Source organism: Podarcis melisellensis, assembly GCF_964234715.1.
Source record: "Podarcis melisellensis genome assembly, chromosome: 10".
NCBI lineage: Eukaryota > Metazoa > Chordata > Lepidosauria > Squamata > Lacertidae > Podarcis > Podarcis melisellensis.
Window position 1 is genome coordinate 4844461 of NC_138542.1, and position 27346 is coordinate 4871806.

Here is a 27346-nt window from a genome sequence, read left to right on the forward strand (position 1 = left end):
TGAAATACTCATGTTCAATTTAAAGCCTCAGTCAACAGGATGACACAGAAATGAAAATCACTCCATTCATTTCTCAAGGGTGGGCACTAATGGAACGAGACCACCTGCTCATTTTGCATCAGAATTAGCCAGTGGGGTGGACTTTAGATGGTGCCAGACTACAACTCCCAACATGCTGGCCGAGGCTGATGGGAAGTGTGGTCTGGAGAGGCCAGACTGGGTACATGATCACTGTTTAGTCCAGCGGGGGTGGACTGAGGCAACATGGTGGTCTGTGGAAAGACAATCTTTGCCGCTGCTCCCAGCAATGGTGGAACAAGGCCCTAAGGAGCAGGTTTGCTACTTTAAGGCTGAGAAACAGCAAGCTCAGCCAAGGAAGACACAGCGGAGTTGTTTCACACTCCCCTCACCTTCTTCGACCCTACCCTCTCCTTTTCCCCAGCCTGGTTGTAAGATCTGATTTCTAAGGGCCTTTCCATTCTCCCCCAGCACCAAGACAAGTGGTTTATTTCCCTTTTGGGACACATACGTACAGGAAGGAATACGCCAACAACCCTTTCAACTCCTGGAAGTGGAATTTTCTTCAAGAAAGGATCTTCATAGCCCCAGAGTATTTCTTTCACAGTTCTGTTTTGAAGGAAGTGGGACTTCGATGACTTCACCCAAATGTCCAACAATGCTTGTATGAAGCCACTTTGATACAAAGCAGGTGCGGCCTGAGACAAACACAAACACATATACAGTCATCCCTCGGGTTGAATATGCTTCATGTTGAGCGCGTTCCAGTTGCGCTCTGTGGCAACCCGGAAGTAATGGAGCATGCTATTTCTGCATTTCGTCGCTCATGCATGCGTAGATGCTCAAAATGATGTCACGCGCATGCGCAGAAGCAGCGAATCACAACCCGTGCTTGCGCAGATGTGCCATTGCTAGTTACGTTTGCTTCTGGATGCAAACGGGGCTCCGGAACGGATCCCGTTCGCATCCCGAGGTACCACTGCATTCCCTCTGACTAACCTACTTGCATTCAGGTTGCGACCAAAATGCCTCCCCTCTTTTTTTGGGGGGGGGGAGGCTGCAATAACCCAGCCAGAGACCAGGCAATGAAAACTTTTGAACATTAGTGATAAGCATTGTGGTTGATTGGAATCAGAGCAGTGACATGGTTCAAGTTTTGGTGCACTGTCTGCTGTATTTCATTTTGGAAGGAAATCTTGAAGCATTCCCCAATGTTTTAAAAGCCCACCATGTACAAAAAGAAGTAGAAACCTGCCCTAGTCTTCTAGGGGAAAAAATATGTCTGGATTTTCCTTCCAACTTCTGATTCTACAATGAATCTAATAAGTATGACAGAATATGGTGGATATCTACATTAGGGATATCTATTCGGTGAGAAGGAAAGAGGAAACTGAGGTTTAAGGCTCTAAGTGTGGAGCCGCATGATCAACAGCTTCACAGTTCTCTTCCATTTGCTACAGAATTTATTTATAGGCTGTACAGTGGTGGTGGTGTTGTTGTTTAGTCGTTTTGTCGTGTCCGACTCTTTGTGACCCCATGGACCACAGCATGCCAGGCATTTCTGTCTTCCACTGCCTCCCGCAGTTTGTACAGTGGTACCTCGGGTTAAGTACTTAATTTGTTCCGGAGGTCCGTTCTTAACCTGAAACTGTTCTTAACCTGAAGCACCACTTTAGCTAATGGGGCCTCCTGCTGCCACCGCACCACCGGAGCCCGATTTCTGTTCTTATCCTGAAGCAAAGCTCTGAACCTGAAGCACTATTTCTGGGTTAGCGGAGTCTGTAACCTGAAGCGTATGTAACCTGAGGTACCACTGTATTATGAAAGCTGCTCATCATTCAGACAACGAAGGGCCAGGAGGAAACTTCTATTTTGGCAACTGCAAGGCCAGGTGCAAACTTACCCTGGCTTCTGTAAAGAGCATATTCTTAGGGCCTTACAAAATTACAAATTCCAGGATTCTTTAAGGGGAAGCTGCTAGAGTCAAGATGCAATGAAACCTATTTGTAACAGAAAGGCTGCGTCAAAACTAGGCTCATTTTCACCTGGGTCAAAGACCCAGTTTGGCTGGAAGCCTCAATGGTGCTTCTTGGGAGGCTTCATCTGGGATAGGCCCCCTGTAGCTACAGCTCTGCGGAAAGGTGCATAAATCCCACCTTTCCTCCAAGAATTCTCCCCACACACTCCCTTGTGTCCCCACAACAACCTGAGAGATTGGTGAGGCTGGGAAATGGCAACTGGCCCAAGGCCACCAAGTAGCTGAGTGCGGATTTCAGGCTTGGTCTCCCCTCTCCTAATCTGATGCAGAAACCCCCACACCGTCCTGGCTCTCTCAACTATAATGGAGAGCCCACAACACCTTTCATTTCTGCCCCTAAACATAGAATGGAGTATTATAATTCCTGAAGGGATATTTCTGGTAAATATTGGAGAAGGGAGAGACAGCCAATCAATGGAGCAACTGCACCACAGTTGACACTCCAATCTTACCTACGACACTTAGCTACGTACTACTTTCTCAGCCTCAGAAGAGAGAGAAGAGGGGAGGGGCCTATTACAGGGATGCTCAAGATTTCTGAGATAATTTCAAGCCCTTCACATAACTATATTCACCTAATCATCAATAACTATGCAGCTTTAACATCAGTTCACAAAGAAAAGTAGTCTCATTCGATCAAGATCATCACCAGATCTCTAACCTCAAATTCTAATCTGGGAAAATGAAAGCTATTCCCAGCCCTACCTGTTTTATCGTCAACTCTGGAAGAAATTAGCGCTACTGTGGTGCAATCAGAGGGTTTAAGAGGGGTGAAACACTCTTCCCGTATAAAGAAACAAACAATTCAAATTGATGCAAACATGCAGTGTATCGTTCTACAAATCAGGCCCCAAGGGGGTTTGGCAATGTGCTTTTCTTAAGAGCTCCAGTCTCAGTAGGGCTGGATGGCTCTGGAGATGCCTCACTCTGGCACTAATTGGCACCATTGTTAGTAGCCTTGTCATAGAAGCCAAGTATAGGCTGGACAAGGGATTTGCGAAAGGTTCTCCATCCTCAGCGGCTAAGGCAAAGAAGGCTCAAGCAGCAGAGTATGGCTACAATCACGCAAACTCCACACAGTGCCTTTTCTGTGGTGGAAAAGAAAACAAAAAGACAACCACACTATTTCTAAACTGATTTAATTTTGTAGCTGGAGGACAACTTTTGTCCTCATTACTCAACCTGTGCATTTGGAAAGATGCATGTGTGAGAAAAAGGTAATCTGAAGATGAGAAAGTTTTAATATTACATAATTAGGTAATTTGCCTGGCTTACATACCACAACGGCAAGGTTGACTATTGTGAAAGTGTCGTTTTCTGGCCCAACTGAGAGATCAGGCTGAAAGAGAGCAATATTTGGCTGGTAGAAAGACACTGTGGAGTCGTTATGTTGAGTGATGTTTTCTTTCGGCAAATAGCGCACCCTTAGAAATCAAAGAAGAAATTTAATGGCAAAAGCTGAATTGAAAGAATGCCGATTTAGCACCAGCCAGCTGAATCAGCATTTCTTCCCAGTGCCAGAGCATTCCCTCCACCCAAACACTCTTAACATCTTTAGGGTTCCTTTGGGTATAGGTTTGCATCGCAGTGCTTTGTTCAAAAAATATATAGGTGGTATCCAACTAAGTTTTACTCCGAATAGACCCACTGAAAGTAATGAACATGACTTATTTTTATTATTGATTATTGGTTAATTTCAATGAGTCTGCTCTGAGTTAAACTTAGTTGAATACCACCTTATGACAACACAGACATCACCTCCAAAAAGTGCTCCTATGCTTTATTTTTATTCTTACCCCGTTATGGTAAAGAACCTTTGTTACAAGTGGAGAGCAGCAGGCAGTGAGAAAATAAAGCCAAGCAATGCATATTTAAGGCCGCATTAAATTTGCCCTCATAATGAGTTTTATATAGTAATCCTGAACATGTATCTGTGCATAAATCCAGCTCAAGTCAATACTTTCAGAAGAGTTCCCCCCAAAAAATTTACATAAGAGCAGAAGAGTCTGCTGGATCAGGCCAGTGGCTCATCTAGGCCAGCATTCTGCACTCACAGGAGCCAACCAGGTGTCTGTGGGATACCAGGGAACAGAACATGAGCACAAGAGCCCTCTCCCCTCCTGTCGTTTCCAGCAACTGGTATTCAACAGCATTGCTGCAGAGCCCAGGCATCTTGGCTAGTAGCCATCAATAGTCCTCTCCTCCAGGAATTTGAATAATCCTCTTTCAAAGCCATCGAAGTTGGTGGCCATCACTGCCTCCTGGGGAAGAGGGTCCATAATTTATGTGCTGCGGGAAGAAGTCCTTTCTTTATTCTAAGTCATAGGTTGGGGGCAGGGTTTTTGCTCTTCTGAGGTGGTTGAGGGGTGCTACACTTGTTTTACTTTACAAATCATCTCTTCAGTGACCTGAACTGTTCAGTCTTCCCACCCACGTGCACTTCCTGCAACCTCCCCAGTGACATCAGCCAGTCTGTCCCAGAAGCAGGGGAAGGCAGAGGTGCCAGCTACTGTGCACCTGACTGCTGGGCTTCGTTATTATTGTTATTATTATTTTTAAAGTGAAGATGAAGGTTTGTTCTCCTTCAAAACAAAGATGAAAATAGTGCAACGGAGGTTGGTGGCCAAACTCAGTTTTCCCAACTAAAGCTCAGGGAAGGCAACAAAAAGTAGTTCCTCTCATGGAGATTAAAAATAAATAAATCAGGAAATGAAGGCTGCTTGGGAGTCTGAATGAGTGTTTAATAGAAAGATAGCCACCTCACAAAGACAGGCTAAACTCAGTCCTGAACCCAGCAAGATTACCGTATTTTTCGCTCCATAAGACGCACCAGACCATAAGGCGCACCTAGTTTTGGGAGGAGGAAAACAAGGAAAAAAATATTCTGAATCCCAGAAGCCAGAACAGCAAGAGGGATCTGGCTTCTGGGATAGCCTCTGGCTGTTCTGGCTTCTGGGACAGCCGTGCCAAGCCTCTCCCGGGTAGCAGGATGAAGACTCCCCCTGCCTGAAGAGGCTGCACGTGGCTAAGGCAGTAGCCAGCAGAGGCGTTTTGCTGAAGGGGCACTGCGCAGCTCTCCCTCTCTGCGCAGTGCCTCTCCTTCGCAGGAAAGGCGCTGCGCAGAGAGGGAGAACTGCACAGCGCCCCTTCAGCCAAGCGGGAGGAGGAACAGAAGGGGCTCCGTTCCTCCTCCCGCTTTGCTGAAGGGGTGCTGCGCAGCTCTACCTCTGCACAGCACCATTTGCTCCATAAGATGCACTCACATTTCCCCTTACTTTTTAGGAGGAAAAATGCATCTTATGGAGCAAAAAAATACGGTATTAGGAAAAACACAGGGGTGGGGGGGGTGACTCATTTTTCACAGAAGACTTTTGTGTAATTGGAGAAGAGGTTTTTGGCACAACACTAGAACCAGCAGATTTGGAATAATCAGGTCTGCCCACCAACCCACCCTCAAAAAAGAACAGAAGGAGACACACATTTAAGACAAAAAACCTTGCCTACCTGTAAGTGTAAGGCCCTTTCTGCTTGAGTATTGGATGCGATCCATTTTCCATCACTTCTTTTGGGTTTTGCACATCAAAGAACCAAAATTGCCTGTAGACTGGACTCCCGGGTACAAGCCAGTTCTCATATGCAATTGTACCATTTTCAATGACTGTTTCCTGGAAGAAGAAAAGAACAAGGAGAAAAGGATGAGTGTTGTGTGCTGTGCTCCCTCCAATCAGGCTAATACAGTAGTGTGAACCTTCATACATTTCAACCTGATGTAAAAAAAAGTTACTTTTTTAAAAAAAAGACACAAGAATTGGGAAATACGTTATAAAAGTAGATTATAATTGCTCAAACTAATAATTGATTAATACAGTGGTCCCTCAGGTTACATACGCTTCAGGTTACATACGCTTCAGGTTACAAGCTCTGCTAAGCCAGAAATAGTGCTTCAGGTTAAGAACTTCAGGATGAGCACAGAAATTGTGCTCCGGCGGTGCGGTGGCAGCGGGAGGCCCCATTAGCTAAAGTGGTGCTTCAGGTTAAGAACAGTTTCAGGTTAAGAATGGACCTCCGGAACAAATTAAGTACTTAACTTGAGGTACCACTGTACATCTTAGGAAACATTTTAACTAAGTACTCCATTTATCAGTGCAGATTTAAACTCTGTTCCTTTTTATTCCAGGTCAATATGTAGGTGTGAGAAGGGGAGAAAGGGGGGGGGAGCTTCTAGTGAAGTCAAAACAAACTATTTCAACTACTACCTTAAGGAATAGTGGCCTTAAAAGTATCTTATTTGACATGCAGTAGGAGTTGTGGTGGTTATAGCAAGATTCTCCTTCAACATTTCCTAAAATTGTGCTCATCAATTACAAATAGCTGTTCTAGGACTGGTCTTTCCCAAATCAGAGAAACACACTTTGTCAGGATAATCCTGCAAGTTAAGAGAATAATAAGAATTACTGAAGACTCTGAACTAGTAATGTACAGATATTGATACAAAATCTCATTTGAAAAAAAGAAAGTGAAAAGTTAGATCCACGATTTTCGAAGTAGACTTTAGAACATTGCCTGAAAGTTAATTAGACCTAATTTCTAAATTAGGAGAAGAAAATAGCAGATCAGATTCTTCTGTGCAGACAGAAGGGCTAATACAAACAACCCCCAAGGCTTTGGCCTTAGCATTTTTAAAGTGATAGTAAATACATAACTGGTGATACTCATCTTGCCTCTTGGCTTCACTACTCAAGTGACAACTGAAGCGTGGAGATAGGATAAACTATCATTAATTCTATAATTTATTTATTTTAACAACTGAAGCAGTTCAGTCACTTTCATTTCCCATTTAATTCAATGGACACCCCACCAATCTTCTGTCGCTTATAACTTTTGTATTTTAGATCCCAGGAAATTCGGGTCAAACTATTACCCTTCTGAAGGATCAAACCTGCAAAATTTCAGTCCTATTTTATATCTATTCACTGCTCCCCCTCCTGCCACCATCTTTTCTGGCTTGTATATACCTGGTTTCATTTCTTCATCCCAATAGCAAAACAGGTTCCCATTCAGAATCCATTTGTCTGAACTACCATTTATTTTTTTAAACAACAGGAAATGAAGACAAAGTCAGAGTGGAAAAAAGGAAGGATTTTCACACGTCTTTTCAAAGTTTGCAAAAGAGCAACTTTTGAGCAAGTCCTCATAAGGCTCCTGTGGGAATTTGCTTCATCTTTTTGCCAAGGACTTAACCTTCACTCCAAAATATGCAACCAAGGATTGTGTCTGTACAGCGGGCATACACTGCACTGAGCTGAACTTAAGCTATTCAGGGTCAGGCAATGCACTTTGTGTGTGTTTCCCAATGCTGTCAAAACCCTCTAAGCAAATGCCACAACTCCATTGAATGCTGGAACCACTGCACTTCAGAGTCCGTAGTCCCTTTACAGACAGCCAGACAGAAAGGAAATGTAAGATGCATTGGGGAGGTAGCAGAACTTGACAGAGAAGGTAACCCTTTTTTGTTATTTAAAAAGCTTTGTCACAGGATCTGCCTGAAGTGCTCCAGAAGGCCAAATCCTGATGGGAATAGACTTGCTTGTTCATGTACTCTCTTACAAACTCGTGTCACCCTGACTCAACATTTGCAGCTTTTCAACACTGAGCAGGTCCCAGGAGGCCAGGGATTATGTGGAGCACTGAGAAAGAGGAGGAGAAGTTGAAATGAAAAGTCAGGAATCTACTGGGGAAAGGTCAACATGCTTTGTCTGGTTCTTTGGATAAGGCCTTCAGAGGGGAAAAGGCCATCTTTACATGACCTATGAGACACAAACATACAGAAAGTTCACTGGCACTAACTGCGGCTAAACAGCTGACAGCCGTTTTCTCCTATTGCTCATCCCATGTTAACAGGGTACAGTTAATTCCTTGAGCGGGAAGTCAGGCTGTTTGGTAAACACATCTGGCAGCCTGATTTGGGCCACAACTGGAAGGGATGGGGCAACAGTCACCCCGATGGAAATTCAACATTCAGAACCAGCCTATAACAAAGGCCTCCTTGCCCTTTGCAGAACAACCCTTAATCTCCACAAACAGATTAAAAGGGTGTTAACAGCATCAACATGAAGCAATAAAAAGCCATGGTGCACATGCTAGCACTTGCCATTCCGATCATATCCCTGAAATATGCATCAAAGAAAATGCTCCCCACTCCCCTGCACTGTGAGGTTGGACAGGAAATTCAAGCCTTCAGTCATTTTATTTAGAGAATTCTGTGACGGTATTCCTGAGACCCAGGTCTCCCACTTCAAGCTGCAGGTGGGGCCTCAGGTTTTCCCTATGATCCACACACATAAAAGCAGCCTCTTAGGAAGAACAACTTTCTCCTAGAGCTTTTTCCTATGAAAAAGGCGTCTAGATTTGCATGGGGAAACCTGCAATAAGAAGCATCTCAATTACACTATGCACCCTCAGTGAGAATTTATATTATATTCTTATCAAATTACTCTTCTAGAACTTGGGGACATCCAATGAAACTGAATTCAATTTTTTTTAAAAGCATAGTGACTATTCTGCTTCATCTCCTGGCTGATGTAAACAAAAGTTGGGACTAGTCCTAAACTGGCCTACCAGGGAAGGAAACGTATTTCAAGATGCAGAGGAAGGCAAGAGGAAGACCAGCCTAGAGAGACCCACCTTCTCAAAGCACTCTTTATGTCAACCGTCCACTGATGTTGCGCAGTGTGTCATTCGTATGCTACAGAGAGACATCCTCTTTTCCTTAGCGGTCAAGTTAGAAGCCTTGTTGGAGTCAGAGAACTCGGGGTGGGTGTGCAAGGCAAGTCAGAAACCAAGCAAGAGGGAGGAAGCACCCAAGATGCAAGGGAACAAACATTCCACCCGTGAATGTGGAACCGGGGAACCTGCCTTATATAGAGCCAGACCAATGGATGCGTCAGTGTTTCATGCACTGACTGGCAGCAACCCTCTGAGGTATCAGACAAGAGGCTTACTCAATCTGACCCAGAGACCTTCTGCTCTCTAGCACTGAAGGTCGGCCTTTGATGAGTTGGTCAAGTTAGCAACATCCTCATTAATTCTGAACACTCTTAAAGCAGGATAAATATAAAGGCTGGATCACATTCAATGTGTGACATTGTGTATGTGTGTGTGTGTGTGTATCTGCACATACACATGCAGCTCCTGTGTATCCTATTTTTCCTCTTTTTTCTTGAAACAGTGAAACTGTGGCAGAGGTAAGTGGGCGAGAGAGACTATTGTGTTCTTGCAAATCCTGGCAAAAGGGCTTTGCATATTCTGCAAGACCAAGCATTTTTATGTCGGAAGAAAAAAAATAGTAAAACAAGATTGATACTTTCTACTTGGAAGTTACTTATATGCCATTTTAAAATAACCTGCTAGTAGTGATAGCTATTGCCTGAAACACTTTGAGGCTTGCATTCCTGTGGCTACGCTAAATGTTGTCAGTCTCTCATATGCAATAGAAATCTCAAAGAGAAATAAACTAGGATTGTTAGGCTACACTTGGGTTGGGGAACTTGTGCATCCAGGTTTTGTTGAACTTTCCATCAGACCCAGCCAGCAAGCCCAGTTGTCAGGGATGAGGGGAGCTCCAGTGCAGCAACACCCAGAGGGCAACAGCTTCCCCATCCCTGAGCCAAAATGGCACTCAGTGCCAGAAAGAGGGCTTGTTCTAAAATTAATTTAGATGAGCATTCTGGGCGCCTTCCTTATTTACTCAGCACTGCCAGAAGCAACTCCAGTTCACTGTACATCTAGTTAATGACCTACACATGAGGTTTTTTTTAGCCTGCAAGGGAAGTCCTACTGCAGCAGTCAAAAGTGGGGGATGGGTGAGAAATTTTATTCGGTTCACATTCAAATGTAGATCTATAAAATTTGCACTTACAAGTTTTGCAGTGGATTTCTCCAACCACACAATATTTTCAAAAATGCATATTTTAGGGGAAAGTGTGCTAATGTAAAAGTGAAAGTAATAGTATACTAAAATGCATTATATATTTGGGGGAATGTCTACGTTAGTCAAAATTGCATGCAAAAATGTGTTGATTATGAGAAATTTATACTAAAATGCTGGCAAATTTCCCAGATTGTTTTCTATTTTTTAAAAGTTGGCAATTGTTCAACCATGTTCACTTGGCGTATTTCTACCACACATGTAGCCATTCTTCACAGGTGAGGAGTCAGATATTGTCAGGGTTTCTGGGAGAGAGGAGGAGATGACAGAGGAGACGGAGAGCGAGTGGGAGGAGGGGCAGAAGGATGAGGAAGAAGATGACGGAATTCTGAGGGAATCCACGAGTCTGAGCAGCGAGTCAGAGGGTTCTCAAAAGGGGGTTACCTTAATCAAGCAAAAGGGAGGAGAAGGGAGAAGCGGAGAGGAGCCCAGTGGAAGACAGACGCAGCAAGAGGCGTCTCAGCCGGAACGGAGTAAAGGGGGTGGAGTCGTCAGCCTCTCGGAGGGAGCAGGATTAGGAGAGAACAGAGAAAGGGGGTTGGAGCAAGGTGTTCAGCCGGAAAGGGTGGAGAGCAGAACAAGGGGTGGTGTAGCGGTCGAAAGAAAGGTCAGCAGCAACGTACGCGCGCCAAGTTCAAACGTAGAGGCGCGCGGAAGTGGAGAGAGCTCAGGGGAGGAGCCCGGCCCTAAAGCCAGAAGGAGGGGGGAAGAGGCGGCAGAGGATTCAGCCTCAGGCGAGTCACGGAGAGAGGGAACCCAGGGGGGCAGGAAGACCCTGCGGAAAAGAAAGGAGAGGAAGAGGTGGTCTAGAGCCAGGCTATTAAGTTGGTGTGGAAGAGGGGAGGAGTCAGAGGGGACTTCAGCGGTCTAACGTGACAGACGTACGGCCACGATGCTGAACTGTACGAGAAGCAGAAATCTTCAATAAACTTTTCCTGTAAATAAACTGCAACGGAGTGAGGTCTCTTGTGAGCTGGGACCCGTCCTGGGTGGCCGTGACAGTAAGTCCCCTCTCCGAAAGCAAAAATTTTTTTTTGCGAAGCTCACGAACGGGAGCAGCCATGAGCGCTGAGGAGCAGCTGGTTGCACTGCGGGATCAGGTTACCGCTCTCACATCGGCAGTCATTGCTTCGCAGAAGAAGAATGACGACTTGGAGAAGACGTGCCAGGATTTGCAGGCAAGGTGGGAACACGCGGACAGGGCGGGGGCCCCAGGTTCCAGAGCGGAGGGCATTGCGCTTGGACGGAGGGGGGGTGCCCTGGTTCCGCATTTTAATGGCAACTTGCAAGACTATCCCAATTTCAGAGCGGACGTCGTATATGCACTGCATTTACTCCGTCACGATTTTAAAGATGAGGAGGAGAAAGTGGGGTTCATTGTTTCGCACCTGCATGGGGAGGCCAGGGCTTGGCTACGCAATCTGTGGCGCGAAGATGGACCGGCCCGTCGCAATTCAACTGCGTTCATCAAAGCGATGGATTCTTGTTTTCAATCCTCTGTGGATGTGGACATTGCGCGCCGTCAAATGCACGGGCTGAGGCAGGGGAAAGCGACTGTGCGCCAATACCACTCTAAATTTTTTGCATTGCTCACCGCCTTAGATTGGCCAAAGGACAGTAAGCCGGTCAGAGATCTTTTTTGGGAGGGATTGAGCCCCCCCATCAAGGATGAGATCGCTAGGGGGGACAGACCCCAGACCCTAGAAGACGTGGTGCAACGGGCTTTAGCTATTGGAATTCGACATGAGGGACGTCCGTGGCACGAGGAGGACGGGCCCCAAGCGCGTGCGCAAGCGAGGACTCTCCCTTTTGTGCACAGGGATTTCAGCCGTGCGCACCCCTCGCCAATGGGGAAGGACAGCGAGGAGCCAATGGAGATTGGTGGTGCTAGGGCTCAGAAGCCATCCCAGAGCCCTGTCCCTGGTGCAGCCAAAGCGAAGCCTCCTAGAGGAACCAGGAAGTGTTACATCTGTGACAGTGCGCACCATATGGCGAAAGAGTGCCCCCAGAGGCTCCAGAAGCACACTGCAGCACTGGCAACTGTAACAGCAGAGGTGCAACCAGGGGAGCAACTTCAGGGAAACGACAGTGCCTGGCTGGAAGCAGAGCTACTGGGGCTCAGCCAGGCGGATCTGTAGACAAGCCCCCAGCATCACTGCAGAGCGTGGACCCTTTGCCTCCCAGACCGGCAGTTCTGCTCACAGCAACACTCCAGTTGCCTGAAGGGAGACTCCTCGAGGTTCCAATAACGATCGATTCGGGAAGCAACGCCGACTTCGTGGGACTGCAGTTCGTTAAGCAGCACAACATGGCGCTCCTGCCTGCAACGACGCCTCTAAACGTGGTCACGGTAGACGGCAGGAAGTTGCTGGGGGGGCAAGTGGTGCAGCAAACCCCTCCCATGATGATGCAGATTGGCAACCATCGAGAACTTATTAGTTTCAATGTCACCCACTTATCGGACACACCCATCGTGTTAGGCATGAGTTGGCTGGAGAGGCACAGTCCCGCGGTTGCGTGGTACCAGCGGCAGATCACCTTTTGTTCATCGTATTGTGCTCAGCATTGCTTTCAGACCGATCAGGGAGGAGAAGCCGAGCAGCAGTTGCATCTGGGTATGGTGCAAACAGTGCCTCACAAGTACCAGGACTTCTTGGAGGTTTTCTGTGAGAAGGAAGCTGACAAGTTGCCGCCTCACAGACCTTACGACTGCGCGATTGATTTAGTGCCAGGGGCGCAACTGCCTGCTGCCAAGCTGTACTCCATGTCGGAAGACGAGATGCAAGAGCTTCGGGAGTTCATAGACCATAACCTCAAGCGAGGTTTCATCCAGGAATCTAAAGCAGCGGGTGGCAGCCCTGTGTTCTTTGTGAAGAAGAAAAACACGCCCCAAAAAAGGCTTATAGTGGATTACAGGTTCATAAACAGCTTGACTAAGCCCAAAGCTTTCCCCATGCCCAAGATTGACGACCTTTTAGCGACCGTCAGGAGGGGCAAGATTTTCACCAAGCTGGACCTACGTGGAGCTTACAATCTCATCCGCATCCGGAAAGGAGATGAGTGGAAGACCGCCATGTTCACCCCTCTGGGCACATACGAATACAGAGTCATGCCTTTCGGTCTCCAAAATGGCAGCCACGTTTTTCAAGCATTTATGCACCACGTGCTAGCAGGTCTCCTCTACAAGAAGTGTGTCTGCTTTCTCGACGATATCCTGATTTTCTCGGAATCGCCGGAGGATCACGATAAGGACGTGAGGGAGGTCCTGCAGAGGCTGAAGGACCACAGGCTGTACGCCAAGTTGGAAAAATGCCAGTTCGATGTCAGAGAGGTTGATTTCCTTGGCTACAAGTTGTCCGACGAGGGATTGGCCATGGACAGGGCTAAGGTTCAAGCGCTGTTGGACTGGAAAAGCCCTCGAAATCGGAAAGAGGTCCAGAGGTTCATCGGCTTTGCCAATTTTTACCGCAAGTTTATTAAAGGTTTTGCGAACGCGACGGCGGCTATCACTGACACCCTCAGTTCCAAGAAGAAGAAGTTCGTCTGGACCGAACAAGCGGAGCGGTCCTTCCGGACGCTTAAAGGTCTTTTCGCCTCCGAAGAGCAGCTGCTCCACGTGAATCCCGGCAGACCCATGCGGGTAGAGACCGATGCGTCAGACAGAGCGGTTGGGGCCGTTCTTTTGCAAGAGGATTCACAAGGCAACTGGAGACCGGGTGCGTTCTACTCCCGGAAGCTCAGCAAGACGGAGCGCAATTATACCATATGGGACAGGGAGTTGTTGGCCATTCATGCAGCTTTCAAAGCGTGGCGACACTTCTTAATAGGAGCCAAGCACACGGTGCAAGTCCGCACGGATCACAAGAACTTAGAGTATTGGCGGACGGCTAAGTTACAGACCCAGCGACACATGCGCTGGGCGGAGTTCTTTGCGGATTTCGACTTCAAAATAGAATACATCCCAGGAGACTCCAATGTTATTGCAGACGCGCTGTCCCGAAAGCCGCAATACTTGGAGGAAGCAGCTCCAATCGCAGCAAAGCACATTTTCGCACCGCAGGCGTGGACGTGCGCTACCATCGCAGTCGACCTGGACGCGGTGCGACGCGCGTTGCAAAGGGATCAGTTTGCACAGTCCAAGATGGAGGAGCTACGCGGAGGGTCGCGAGACAACGATGAGTTCCAATTGCAAGATGGACTTTTGACTCGTAAGGGTGCCCTTTACGTGCCCACCGACGATCTTCGAGCCAAGGTTCTGCAACAATTGCATGACGCCCCTAGTGCAGGCCATTTCGGCAAAGAGAAGACGATGGAGTTGGTGGCTAGAGACTTTTGGTGGCCCCAGATGAGAGGAGAGGTGGCGGACTACGTCGCCAGGTGTGATATCTGCCAGAGGTCCAAACCAGTGCACCAGAAGCAGGCGGGATTGCTAGAACCGCTGGAGACACCGCAGCAACCGTGGGAGAGGGTAGCGTTGGACTTTGTTACGGACCTGCCCAGCTCCAGAGGTAAGACGGCGGTGTTAGTGGTGGTGGACTTGTTCACCAAGATGGCGCATTTCATCCCTTGTGCCAAGGTGGCGACGGCAGAACAGACCGCAAAGCTCTTCATCGATCACGTCTTCAGAGTGCATGGACTTCCGCAGTCCGTCTTGTCCGACAGGGGGCGCCAGTTTGTTTCCACTTTCTGGCGAAAGCTTCTGGGCATCTTGCACGTCAAAATCAACCTGACATCGGCGAGACATCCACAAACCAACGGTCAAGCGGAGAGGGTCAACGCGATCATGCAGCAGTACCTGCGGTGCTACGCCAACCAGCGACCTGCGGCGTGGGTGGACTATCTGCCGATGGCTGAATTCGCCTACAACAACACGAAACACGCATCCACCGGGGTGACGCCTTTCTTCGCGAACAATGGCCGTCATCCCAGAACCTTCCCGAGATTTGCGGCACCAGGAGGGGGGGGGCCTCAAGATGCCGACCAGTTTGCAGCGGAGTTGCAAGAGGTGCACGAGGAGCTGCGGAGACATTTGGAGCTGGCAAAACAGGCGTATAAGGTGCAGGCCGATAAGCACAGGAGGGCGGGAGAGGACATCCAGATTGGGGACTGGGTGTGGTTAGCAGCCCACGCGATGCCGGCCAGGTCATTGGCCAAGAAGAAGTTAGGACACAGGCAGCTAGGGCCATATCAAGTTGAGGCTAAGATCAATCCGGTGGCTTTTCGTCTAGCCCTTCCGGAGGGTTCCAGGGTGCACCCGGTCTTTCATAGGTCGGTGCTCACTCCCTACAAAACCCCACACAGGTTTCAAGAGTCAGGAGCACTCCCAGAGCCACGTAGGAGGGCGCCTGAGGGGGGGGAATCGCCAAGACCAGAACCTCTTAACGAGGTCACAGAGATACTGGACTCGAGATGGGGGGAGGAGGGAGTTGAATATTTTCTAGCCAGGGAAGGCACTCCGGCCTCTGCCAATAGCTGGGTGCCGAGTTACGCGTTGGACGAACCCCTGTTGAAGGAGGAGTTCCATGCACTTTTTCCGCACAAGCCCATGCCCGAGGAGTTTTTTGATGATTGGCTTTTCACGCCCACTTTGTCAGACAGCACGTTCGAGGGTTTCTCCTCACCCGAGGGCCATACGCCCGAAACAAGCCCGACCAGGGATCCGAGACTGGGGGGGGAGGAGACAGGCCCTTGTTGGTGGGTGGATCAGCCAAGGGAGGCATGGAGTCAGAGATGGATGGTAGGTCCTTGGCAGGCAGCGCCAGGAGAAGCAGTGATGGAGGAAGAGACTGTGATGTCTGTGGGTGGGGAACCCGAGTTCGAACACACATATACGGAGATGACAGAGGAGAACGTTGAAGTGGACAACTTGTATCCTGAACCGACCCCGGAAGAACCACGTTTTCCTCAACCTGCACCCGGCGAGCGGGAGGGGGGAAGGGGGGGCTTCGAGGGGGGGATGGATGTCAGGGTTTCTGGGAGAGAGGAGGAGATGACAGAGGAGACGGAGAGCGAGTGGGAGGAGGGGCAGAAGGATGAGGAAGAAGATGACGGAATTCTGAGGGAATCCACGAGTCTGAGCAGCGAGTCAGAGGATTCTCAAAAGGGGGTTACCTTAATCAAGCAAAAGGGAGGAGAAGGGAGAAGCGGAGAGGAGCCCAGTGGAAGACAGACGCAGCAAGAGGCGTCTCAGCCGGAACGGAGTAAAGGGGGTGGAGTCGTCAGCCTCTCGGAGGGAGCAGGATTAGGAGAGAACAGAGAAAGGGGGTTGGAGCAAGGTGTTCAGCCGGAAAGGGTGGAGAGCAGAACAAGGGGTGGTGTAGCGGTCGAAAGAAAGGTCAGCAGCAACGTACGCGCGCCAAGTTCAAACGTAGAGGCGCGCGGAAGTGGAGAGAGCTCAGGGGAGGAGCCCGGCCCTAAAGCCAGAAGGAGGGGGGAAGAGGCGGCAGAGGATTCAGCCTCAGGCGAGTCACGGAGAGAGGGAACCCAGGGGGGCAGGAAGACCCTGCGGAAAAGAAAGGAGAGGAAGAGGTGGTCTAGAGCCAGGCTATTAAGTTGGTGTGGAAGAGGGGAGGAGTCAGAGGGGACTTCAGCGGTCTAACGTGACAGACGTACGGCCACGATGCTGAACTGTACGAGAAGCAGAAATCTTCAATAAACTTTTCCTGTAAATAAACTGCAACGGAGTGAGGTCTCTTGTGAGCTGGGACCCGTCCTGGGTGGCCGTGACAGATATGTTCCAAAAATGCTTCTGAAGATCTTTCAACATTGCCAAAAATTGCCTCCAGTTTTCAACAGTGTCTTGATACTCCTTGCAAAAATGTACATTTAACCTATAACTGATTGTTGCTCCGCATCAGTTGCTTTTGTAAAATGAACTATATTGCAATGTGAAACAGCAGCAAAGTTGTGCACGGTGCTCAAACGCTCCTACGGCAATCCTGTCATGCTGCAAATGAAGCAAGCCAAAGTCTGGCTTGTTGTGTCATCTGAATCTGGGCTCATGATTGGTCAGTCAAAAACAAACCTTGGCTACTGCTCACAGTTTGGAGAGAAATGAGCCAAGAGCCCAGATTCAGTCTGTGGCTTCTTTCATCTGAAACATTACAGCAGCACTGCAAGAACTTCACAATAAACTGTGGCATGTTTTAAGCTAGTTCAATGTGACATTTGTTCTGGGCTGCATAGTAGCACTTGACTCAGTGCCAGACAGGTGTATGCAAGACTTCTCAGAGGTCCAGAGAGGCCCAGGCCACTTTCAGTCCTTAAGGTACCTTGCCACAATAAAAATAAGAAACAATGACTCATGACTTTAGTGTAATTTTACTGATGTTAGCCACCCTGAGCCTAGCTCTGGCCAGGGAGGGTGGGGTATAAATAAAATTTATTATTAAGACAGAATAAGACACCGCAAAAAGATGACTGTGAGACATACCAGCTAAGAGAATAATTATGCCTTCTACCAAATCACATCTCTTATTTGCTATAATTTGCAGCTCAAAGCTGAGAGACCATGTCACATTTTGGTCCAATGCACATAAAAACAAGTTGCAAAACTGATCAAATGCGAAAACATTAACAAGTGTCTACATTTGAGGTCCACTTTTGAGCTTGAGGCCCTGGTCAATTGGCCCTCCTGCCGGCCACTCTCCCTGAATTGGCCGTGGATCTAAACCACAGAGCCTAAGGCTTGCCGATCAGAAGGTCGGCGGTTCGAATCCCTGTGACGGGGTGAGCTCCCGTTGCTTGGTCCCTGCTCCTGCCAACCTAGCAGTTCAAAAGCATGTCAAAGTGCAAGTAGATAAATAGGTACCACTCCGGCGGGAAGGTAAACGGCGTTTCCACGCACTGCTCTGGTTCGCCAGAAGCGGCTTAGTCATGCTGGCCACATGACCCGGAAGCTGTTCGCTGGCTCCCTTTGCCAGTAAAGCGAGATGAGCGCTGCAACCCCAGAGTCGGCCACAAGTGGACCTAATGGTCAGGGGTCCCTTTACACAGCCCTAACAGAAGCAAATATGGAGATGAAATGGAGGAAGAAGTGGGGAATCACCCACAATTCCATTATAAAGAACTACACACGCCATAGTATTTCTTGGATCAGGAGTCTGATGCAGGACACTCATGAGCTGCTTTTTCTCACTTTTGCAGAACAGAGATGAGTTAACTGTTACAAGTTTTGGTAGGGGCATCTCAACTACTCCCCACCCCAGTTAAACTGAGTAACCCAAGTCAGTTATGCAACGCAAGTCATTATCTCAGAATAGCTTGCAGTCATTTTATTTATCTAGCCAAGGGCAAAGTCAGGCCACTTTTCAAATCAGTAGATAGCAGTGTGCAGGATAAGTTTTCATAAAGAACTGCATTCTTTGCAAAACAAAAAACTCACCAGATACTGCCTATCAGATATGAAAATCAAGAAACTGACCCGAGAGTGCTATGCATAATATTGCTTGTTATGTCTTGTTTCCTTTAGATTGAGGCACTTAAAAATTAGGGTCAGTATAGTGACCAAAGGACTTGGGCCATGTTGTCCCTGGTAATCCATAAAGCCAGTCAATCTTCAGCAAGCCACTATTTAAAAATCAGAAGGGGAGGCCAAAACTGATAAAATAGCACCACACATTGCAGTACTATTCGTATGCCTTCCAGTAGTGCTAAAGAATTATCTAGACTGACAATAAAAATTTGGCTACTTGGCTGCTCATTCTGGAGTAAGCAATTCAAGGAAATATGACAAAAATGCCACATTAAAAAGCCCCTTTTGCCAACCCATTTCTAAACGAGAACACAGAAACTCCATCTAGTCTAAAACCTTTGTGCCAATTCCACTTAGCAATCTCCTTCCCTACTTCCAAAACCCCAAACAAGCCTGTTTCAGTTTCCTTTACATTTTCTTGCCACCAGCCTCCGAAACCTAAGCTGGTTAAAGAAAATTACCCCTTACTGGGAAGCTTAATTGCAGTTCAGCCTCTTAAATAATAGAGATATGGGCACACCTTAGTTTCTTGGATAATACTCTATACACACCTGGACATTTCAGGTTGCCCTGGAGTCCTACGCTTTAATTTGAAGCTTCTGTTCAGAACTACCAGCCTGCTATATTGCATTTGTTTAAACACAGTCAAGTACTGCAAAGTCTCAGAGGACAGTGTTGCTACCAGGGTTTCTCCAACACAGATCCTCAGAACAAGGATGAAGGCTGGACACTGAACACTTTAATGCAGTGGTTTTCAACCAATGTACCTTGGCACCCTGGGGTGCCTTGAAGGTTGGTCAGGAGTGCCACAGGCAATACTGGCCTCTGTCCCTCTTTCCTTCCCTCCCTCCTCCAATGCCCTCTTGCAATTGGTGCCTCTGGGAGGTGCCTCTCTTTAGGGTGGGGGGGTGCAGCTCAGAGACCAGGGATGAAAGCAGGAGCTACCCAAAGGACTCCCAAGGAGAAGGGAGAGGAGAGGAGGCGGAGAGAACATCTCACAAGGAAGGGTGTTTGGAAAAGGGTGAGAGGCTGCCATCTCTGCAGGCAAGGGGTGACACAACTGGGCTCCTGAGCCCCACAGGGCTGCCACAGAAATAATGCAGTTGGTCAAGGGAGCCGTGGACTCAAAAAGGTTGAAAACCTCTGCTTTAATGTATGCAGCTCTATCAGCATGTGTGATGCTTTACAGAACATACAAATGCAAAGAGTCCAATTCCTGCTCTGCGAAGCTTACAATCTATATTTAGACATTTCCAAGATGGCGCAGAACATCTAAGCAGAAATCTCACAGGTAGATGAAGATGGGGGGCTGGGTGGAAGGGGAGGTGGGGGCAGAAAATCTGACACATTAGCAAATCTGTGTTTCATCGGCACACAAAAATCACAGGAAACAAGAATAGTGCAGTGGAGCCACAGATGACTTAAGGAAGTTCTATGCTGAACAGGCCTCAGCTTCCTTTGGTAGAAAAGCTGATGTCCTACAAATAGTTCAAAGATTTCCCCTAAAAATACTGGGCAGGATTCAACAAGTCCCATCAGGGGAAGCCCTGTGCAATGGCATCTGCTTGAGCAATGGGGTTTCCTCCTCTCCTCACACCATGTCCTGCTGTGTCCCTGAAAGTGACTTGGGGGATTGGGGAACCCCCGGAACAGAACACAATGGGAGGAAAGCTGGGATAGTTCCATCTGACAAGCAAAAATGCTTGCCCTGGCAGAACGAGCACCTTAGGACAAAGTTGAATTCTTCCCTTTGAACTTTTTTTTAAAGCAAAACAAAACAAAAACCCAAAGTAATTTAAATTGCAAATACAAGAAAGCCCCAGTAAAACACAATTTCATCAGTGTTTGGGCAACACTTCAAAAGTATTGACTGAGTGACTGTTCAAGAGCACAAACACAATCAGCCAAGAGATCTGTACAATGCTGCCAATCCACTTCTGAGTCCTAACACCGAAAGACTGCTCTTCATGTGGGTCACAGTAAATATTTTAAAATGTGCTCTTTGTGGGTGTGTTCAGGTTCTAAGGTCTACTTTTTTCCAAGCACTGTGGCTCCCTGCTCATACCAACTCTATTTCCCACATGCAGTACCAAACATTTTATATGGAACCCCAGTATCTAAATTTGGAAGAGATATAATGCAGTTTTTGGATTGGCAATGGTATAAATCTTAAATGGATGATTCCAGACCCCATAAGCACCACTGTCATATTACAGAGGTCCAACTGGCCTCAACTAGAAGTCAGGTGTTTGGTGTCGCTGGTCAGGATCAGCCTGGCAGGTCAACTTTGACATGTGGGAAGGATCACCCACCTGTCACTCATGTGATATCATCATTGTGTGGCAAGATTGGCATGTGGATGGGCCCCTCACCACAGCACTTGGGGAAGACTGATGCTTGCAAAAGCAGTTCTTTTTCTACTTTCCTGGGGACCTACATGCAGTAAAACTGAGCAGAACTTAACCCTTTTTCAATACATGCCTCCTAGGGAAAGGAGAACGATAAACCCTTCTGCACAGCTTAGCCTCCCCAAAACAGTTCTAAGGAGATGGTACTTCTCCTTTCTGCAATGATGTCTGCTTGCTTTCACCAGTCGCGCCTTCCCAGAGATCAGGTGCATGCAGTTAAAAGCAAGCAGACCGGGGGGGGGGGTGTTGCTGCTTTCTTTGGCTGTGTACATTTTCCCCAAAGATGGCTTGGACAAATTATGCAGGGCTAAACCATCACCTGTAGACTGCTAAGCTGTTTAAATTTTGCTGGGATCAGACACCCACAACAGTGCAGAATTGAGTCCCACACTCCCACCCACCAGCTGATATCACAAGTGATGTCAACTGATTGACAGGTGTGTGTGGTTTGGGTGAAATGACCTCACAAGCCATATTGGATCCCAGGGGGGTGGGGGCGAGACTGATCCATGGCTCCCCCCCCCTGCTTTAATCGATTGTGCATAAGTCATTCTTGGCTAAAAAGCAGGCAGTAAATGCTCTAAACAATATTAAAAACAGGTAAACATAAAATATCATGTGGATGCTTCAAAGAAACTTGCATGCTTGAAGAGCACTAATCCCACAACATCCACCCTCTGGGAGCACCCAGCGTGTTTCAACAACAAAAAACATACAACAAGTAACTAACCTGCTGAGTAATGCCCAGCATCTGGGGAAGTGTTCTAGGAAACATATAGTTCATATGTAGATCTGGCCAAGCTTGTTAAATGCATCCCAGAATCTTCCTCCTCCTCCTCTTCCTCCTCTGAGAAGACTAGTAATTATAGGCAAACCCCTTTGATATTGTCATTGGAGGAACTCCAAGCAGTTTAGAGTAAGCCCAGGGGGTTTTTTAACCCATTTTTTAAAAGCCCATTTGGAAACCACTGTTCAAAGAAATGTATTTCATATCAGGAAGGCAAACATACATCAATAAAAACAATATTCTAGCCCCCAGCCTGAATTTAGCTTTCTAAAATTTTAGGATGCCTCAATGCTTTAAAAAAAATATCCATGACATTGGAACTCATTTTGCTCTAAGAGCCCCTGTACAAGCAAAATAGTAATTGAAATCGAAAGTGCTTTGCTGGCAAAACACTTTAGTAATAATTCTGCCGCAGCTAATATTGAGCAAAAACCAACTTTATATAGTATCCCACCAGCTGATTCCATCTTCTCGGATTGAAACCCATTTTATCTATATTTAAAGTCAAGTTCCCTAGCTTTTATGGCAGCGTTGGAACCAACCACAGAGTATTGTGCCATAAAGATTAGCTACCGATAAAAAGATAAGTGTTATGAAATGTTGGCTCTTCAAAAGATACCACAGAAATTCAGCACACAGCAGTACATAAACATGCACTTTACAGTGGGTTTTTTTTGGGGGGGGGGAATAGTTTTTAAATTGACTATAAACTCCACCCCGTAAGTTCTCACATGGCTTGTTGTAACTGGGTTTCAAAAATTTCAAGCAAACCACTTTTCAAATGTCATCTACAGCGCCATAGGTGCCAACTCCCTGGGGCTCTGGATGCCTAAAGGTAAAGGTAAAGGTACCCCTGCCCGTACGGGCCAGTCTTGACAGACTCTGGGGATGTGCGCCCATCTCACTTAAGAGGCCAGGGGCCAGCGCTGTCCGGAGACACTTCCGGGTCACGTGGCCAGCGTGACATCGCTGCTCTGGCGAGCCAGAGCCGCACACGGAAACGCCGTTTACCTTCCCGCTGGTAAGCAGTCCCTATTTATCTACTTGCACCCGGAGGTGCTTTCGAACTGCTAGGTTGGCAGGCGCTGGGACCGAGCAGCGGGAGCGCACCCCGCCGCAGGGATTCGAACCGCCGACCTTTCGATCGGCAAGTCCTAGGCGCTGAGCGCCACCTGTGTCCCTAAGCACCCACAAAATTCTCCATAAAGGGGCTGGGCACCCACAAATTTCAGGGCCAAGGCCATGCATGCTGCACAGTACCCACAACCCAGGGCACGTACAGTCGCAGGGTCAAGCTAGCACTCCTGTACAGTGCCGATAAAATCGGTCAGTGCAGGCAGGAAGAAAAAAAATGAAAACTAGCAGATCCCAGATTCAAATAAAGCTTCTGTTCTGTCAGTGTCTTTAGCAACATGGAATAATGCTTTATAAGGCTGTTAAATGATGATTGAGAAAGCATGTTGCTGTTGGCAACTAATATATATTTAAACACTCCATGTGATATCTAGCTGAGACCATCAACCAGCAGAATGGACTTCCCCTGGTGAAAGAGGACTCTCCTTCCTCTCTTCCCCATTGAAGCCTCTTGTGTCCTTCTAAAATCAGCTCTGTAGGGGTAGCAGACCCTCCAGAAAAGGTTATGGAAAAGATGTGGGGAGCAGATAGAAGGCAAGTCTCATTGCACAAGCATTCAATGATCACCCCAAGTATTCAGTGTTTGAAGAAAGTAGCTGCATGCTCACAGATTTGAGATGTATATTATTAGTGGGGGGTGTCAAATTAACTTCCTCAATAACGTGCTCTTGTTAACATACAATTGAATGTTAGGCTGTAGTGTGTACAGTGAACATCTAAACCTTGGTTATTCACATGTGAATAAATGCCAACAATCCCAAATGAATTTCTCCAAGGACCAAAAATAAAACATAATTCCTCAGTTTGATCTGCACTGATCTGGTGCCAACCAGAATTCAGTGACAGTCAACATTGATCATGACGTCTGAGTTTCTGAACATAAGCAGAGATTGTCAGGGTTGACATATGCATGCCAACATTCAGTAGAAAGTTGTGTGGAAAGTTTCGTCTTGTCAGCCTGAAACTTCAAATTTCATTAAATGCATTCCAAATTCATACCAAAGAGCATGGAATGGGATATTAAAGTTTTGATTTTCCGAGCTGAATTTTCTCAGAAGTCATTTTTATATTATTTTCTTTCATCCTCCTCAAGAAAAAGGGCCACTTCTCACTGTTTCCACATGCCACAAAATGACACTACATGGTGGGCTCCACTTGCAAGGAACTGTTGAATTTCTCCTCTACCAGGATAGATTTGGTAAAATGGTCTCCCAACCCTCTACCCTCTACCCTATCCACAAATAGAGTGCTGGAGTCATTTAAAATGAAGCAAGGAATTGTATTCTTTCCCTCCCTAACTCCCTCCCTCGCTCATTCATAGGTGTAGATAGATTTGGGGAAAGTTCCTTTATCTTAATATCACAAGTTACATAGGCTGTCATTACAGGCCTTCTCCCCAAAAAAGGCATCGCTGAATTGGAAAGATGAGAGGACTTCAAGCTGGAAACCCAAAGTCCACAAGCCAAAGCAGAATGCATAACAAGCGCATAGAATTGGGACACTTCTGCATGCATCTCAATCCTGGAATTCATTTTTAGTATTGGAACAGGGTTTACTCTTTTCACACGTAAAGCCACTTTTGTTTCCGGTGTGTTTGGGGGGATGGCACTGTAATAAGGAGACCAAAGAGGGAATTAAAACAATAGCAAAACGTACAGGATTTATAGAAGCTCATTACCTTTTTTACTGTCTTCTCAACAAAATAGTTTCCAAGTGGTATCAAGGCACCTCCAAGGATGGCTAGAATTGCTCCAATGACTGCTCCACTCAGCAAACCACAGTTCAGCAAACCGCCCATCCTTCTGGTCTGCAATTTCTTCCACCTCTGGGAGCTCTTACAACTTTGTCGTCCAGGAACACATGCACCCTCTCAGCAGCAGCAGCAGCCTCTAACACAGCAAGGTCCTAAATGAGCTTTCAAAAGAGATCAAAGTACAAAGTACAGTATGAGCAACAGCTGGAGATATCACCCAACACACTCACATCAATCTAACCATTAAAAAAATTGTTGCGCACACACACACACACACACACACACACACACTTAATCGTTTTCTTGCAGGTTGTAGCAGAGAATTCAGTTATGCACCCTTTCGCTTGTATTATTACATTTCGCAACACAGATAAGTAAGTACTCAAGCACAGCAAATACTCATGCATACTCATGTGCCGATTGCTAACTACTTAGTACTAAGCTCTCTCTCCACACAGGAAACTCTGTACCCAAAACTGGAGCAAGAAGCGTCAGAAAAATGGATCAAAAGATTGGTCTTAGGGGACCAGCTTCTCCTGTGGTCACTCAACACTCAACCTGCGGCTGAACATGGGGGACCACAACACTGAAAAGGCACCATGCTTAATAAAGCATTTAAACCTCCAATTTGAACTATGGCAGCATAATCTGCACAAACAATTCTTCATCAATTGCTGCATTCTTCAGCAGGTCTGTATTAATTATTTATTAAATCTATACATGGTGCTGGAGGAGACTCTTGAGAGTCCCTTGGACTGCAAGAAGATCAAACCTCTCCATTCTGAAGGAAATCAGCCCTGAGTGCTCACTGGAAGGACAGATCCTGAAGCTGAGGCTCCAATACTTTGGCCAACTCATGAGAAGAGAAGACTCCCTGGAAAAGACCTTCATGTTGGGAAAGGTGGAGGGCACAAGGAGAAGGGGACGACAGAGGACGAGATAGTTGGACAGTGTTCTCAAAGCTACCAGCATGAGTTTGACCAAACTGCGGGAGGCAGTGGAAGACAGGAGTGCCTGGCATGCTCTGGTCCATGGGAGTCAGACACGACTAAACAACAACAACAAATTTATACACAACCATTCATCCAAGGACCACAGTATAAAGAAATACATAATACAATAACAAACAAAGCAATACCCAACAATAAAAATATGGTTTAAAACACCATAGATTGTTGAATAAGCCAAAGGCCTGGTAGGAGAGGTATGTTTTTGCCTGATATGTCACAAAGGTACCAGCTGAGCCTCCCGGGGGAGAGGGTTCCACATGCAGGGAGCCACTGCAGAAAAGGCCCATTCTCTTGTTGCCCCCCCCCCCGGACATCTCATGGAAAGAGCACACTAAGAAGGGCCTCAGATTATGAGTTCAGGGTCTGGGTCAGTTCATACAGGAACACACAGAAACAGATACCTGCATGCTAATTTTCCAGATTCAACTGTTTTTCCACACGTGTAACGTTACTTCCTGGCAAGAACGGAGCACCAAAATGTCTGCTGCAGAGTCAGAGGAGTTAAAATCTATTTTTAAAGTTAATTTCAAGATTCAAATGCCGCACTGGAGATTATGATTACCGGTATATAAACTCCAAACTGTACTTGTGTAGCTTGAGATGCAGGGACATAATTCTACAAAGATGTTTATGATAGAATCATAGAAACATAGAATTAGAGAGTTGGAAGGGACCCTGAGGGTTATGCAGTGCAAGCCCCTGCAAGACAGGAATCTCAATTAAAACATCCATGGCAGATGGCCATCTGACCTCTGATTAAAAACCTCCAAGGAAAGAGAGTTCACCACCTCTTGTGGGAGTCAGCTCCACTGTCTCAAATTTCAACAGTGCCCTATTGTGATGCCAAAATTTGGTGCCACTGCCTGCCTCTACCTTCCTTGCTACCTCATAGTTGTAGCACCCCCTGTGGCACCCCAAAGTTCCATGCCCAGTGCAATCAAACCACTGATGACAGCGTAGTGCAGATGGGACCCCAGCTGCATCCAGCAATTCCAACACAGGCAACAGACAAGTCACTCTAAGGACCACTTGTGAAGTGGGGATATGGAGAAAGGAGAGGAGAGTTCCCACCCCCTCAGTGTTGACCTCCATGCAGTCACCCAAACATGTGAATGAAGTGTTCATCCAGTTGCTCAGTGGGTGAACCCACAGTTATATGTGCACAAGGCCCCCATTGGATCATCATGTAAAAGTTAGGTACAGCAGGTGTGATCTCAGTTCTCCTCCTTATAAGTGCACACCTAATAATAACTACTTATTTGGGTCCATGCTGTGAGATGCTTAAGCAGCAATTTGATAGATTAGGGAAAGAAGTCTCTATCCACTGTTCATTTTTTTTTTTTAAAGTCATCCTAATTTCAGGAGAGCCAGTGTGGTGTAGTGGTTAGGAGTGGTAGACTCGTAATCTGGGGAACCGGGTTCGCGTCTCCGCTCCTCCACATGCAGCTGCTGGGTGACCTTGGGCCAGTCACACTTCTCTGAAGTCTCTCAGCCCCACTCACCTCACAGAGTGTTTGTTGTGGGGGAGGAAGGGAGAGGAGAATGTTAGCCACTTTGAGACTCCTTAAAGGGAGTGAAAGGCGGGGTATCAAATCCAAAGTCGTCGTCGTCCTCCTCCTCCTCCTTTTTTTTTTTATAATGATTTTTAATGGTTTTCAAAACATACAACATACAAAAAACCGAACAAAAAAGAAAAACACATACATCAAAAACAAACACCAACAAATAAAAATTGACT

General features: G+C 46.9%; 1 protein-coding gene across 7 annotated transcripts in view; it reads right to left on the reverse strand.

Moving 5' to 3' along the window:
* CD36 (CD36 molecule (CD36 blood group)) overlaps positions 1-27346 on the reverse strand; it is a 74994-nt gene that overhangs the window by 15199 nt on the left and 32449 nt on the right. For all 7 annotated transcript variants that reach the window (XM_081927768.1, XM_081927771.1, XM_081927766.1 and 4 more), the window contains 4 exons: positions 24524-24759; positions 5561-5721; positions 3336-3480; positions 534-716 (listed from right to left, as the gene is read on the reverse strand). In XM_081927768.1, the coding sequence (XP_081783894.1) occupies positions 534-716; positions 3336-3480; positions 5561-5721; positions 24524-24643 (609 nt within the window). In that variant the 5' untranslated portion in view covers positions 24644-24759. The remainder of the gene's footprint in view (positions 1-533; positions 717-3335; positions 3481-5560; positions 5722-24523; positions 24760-27346) is intronic.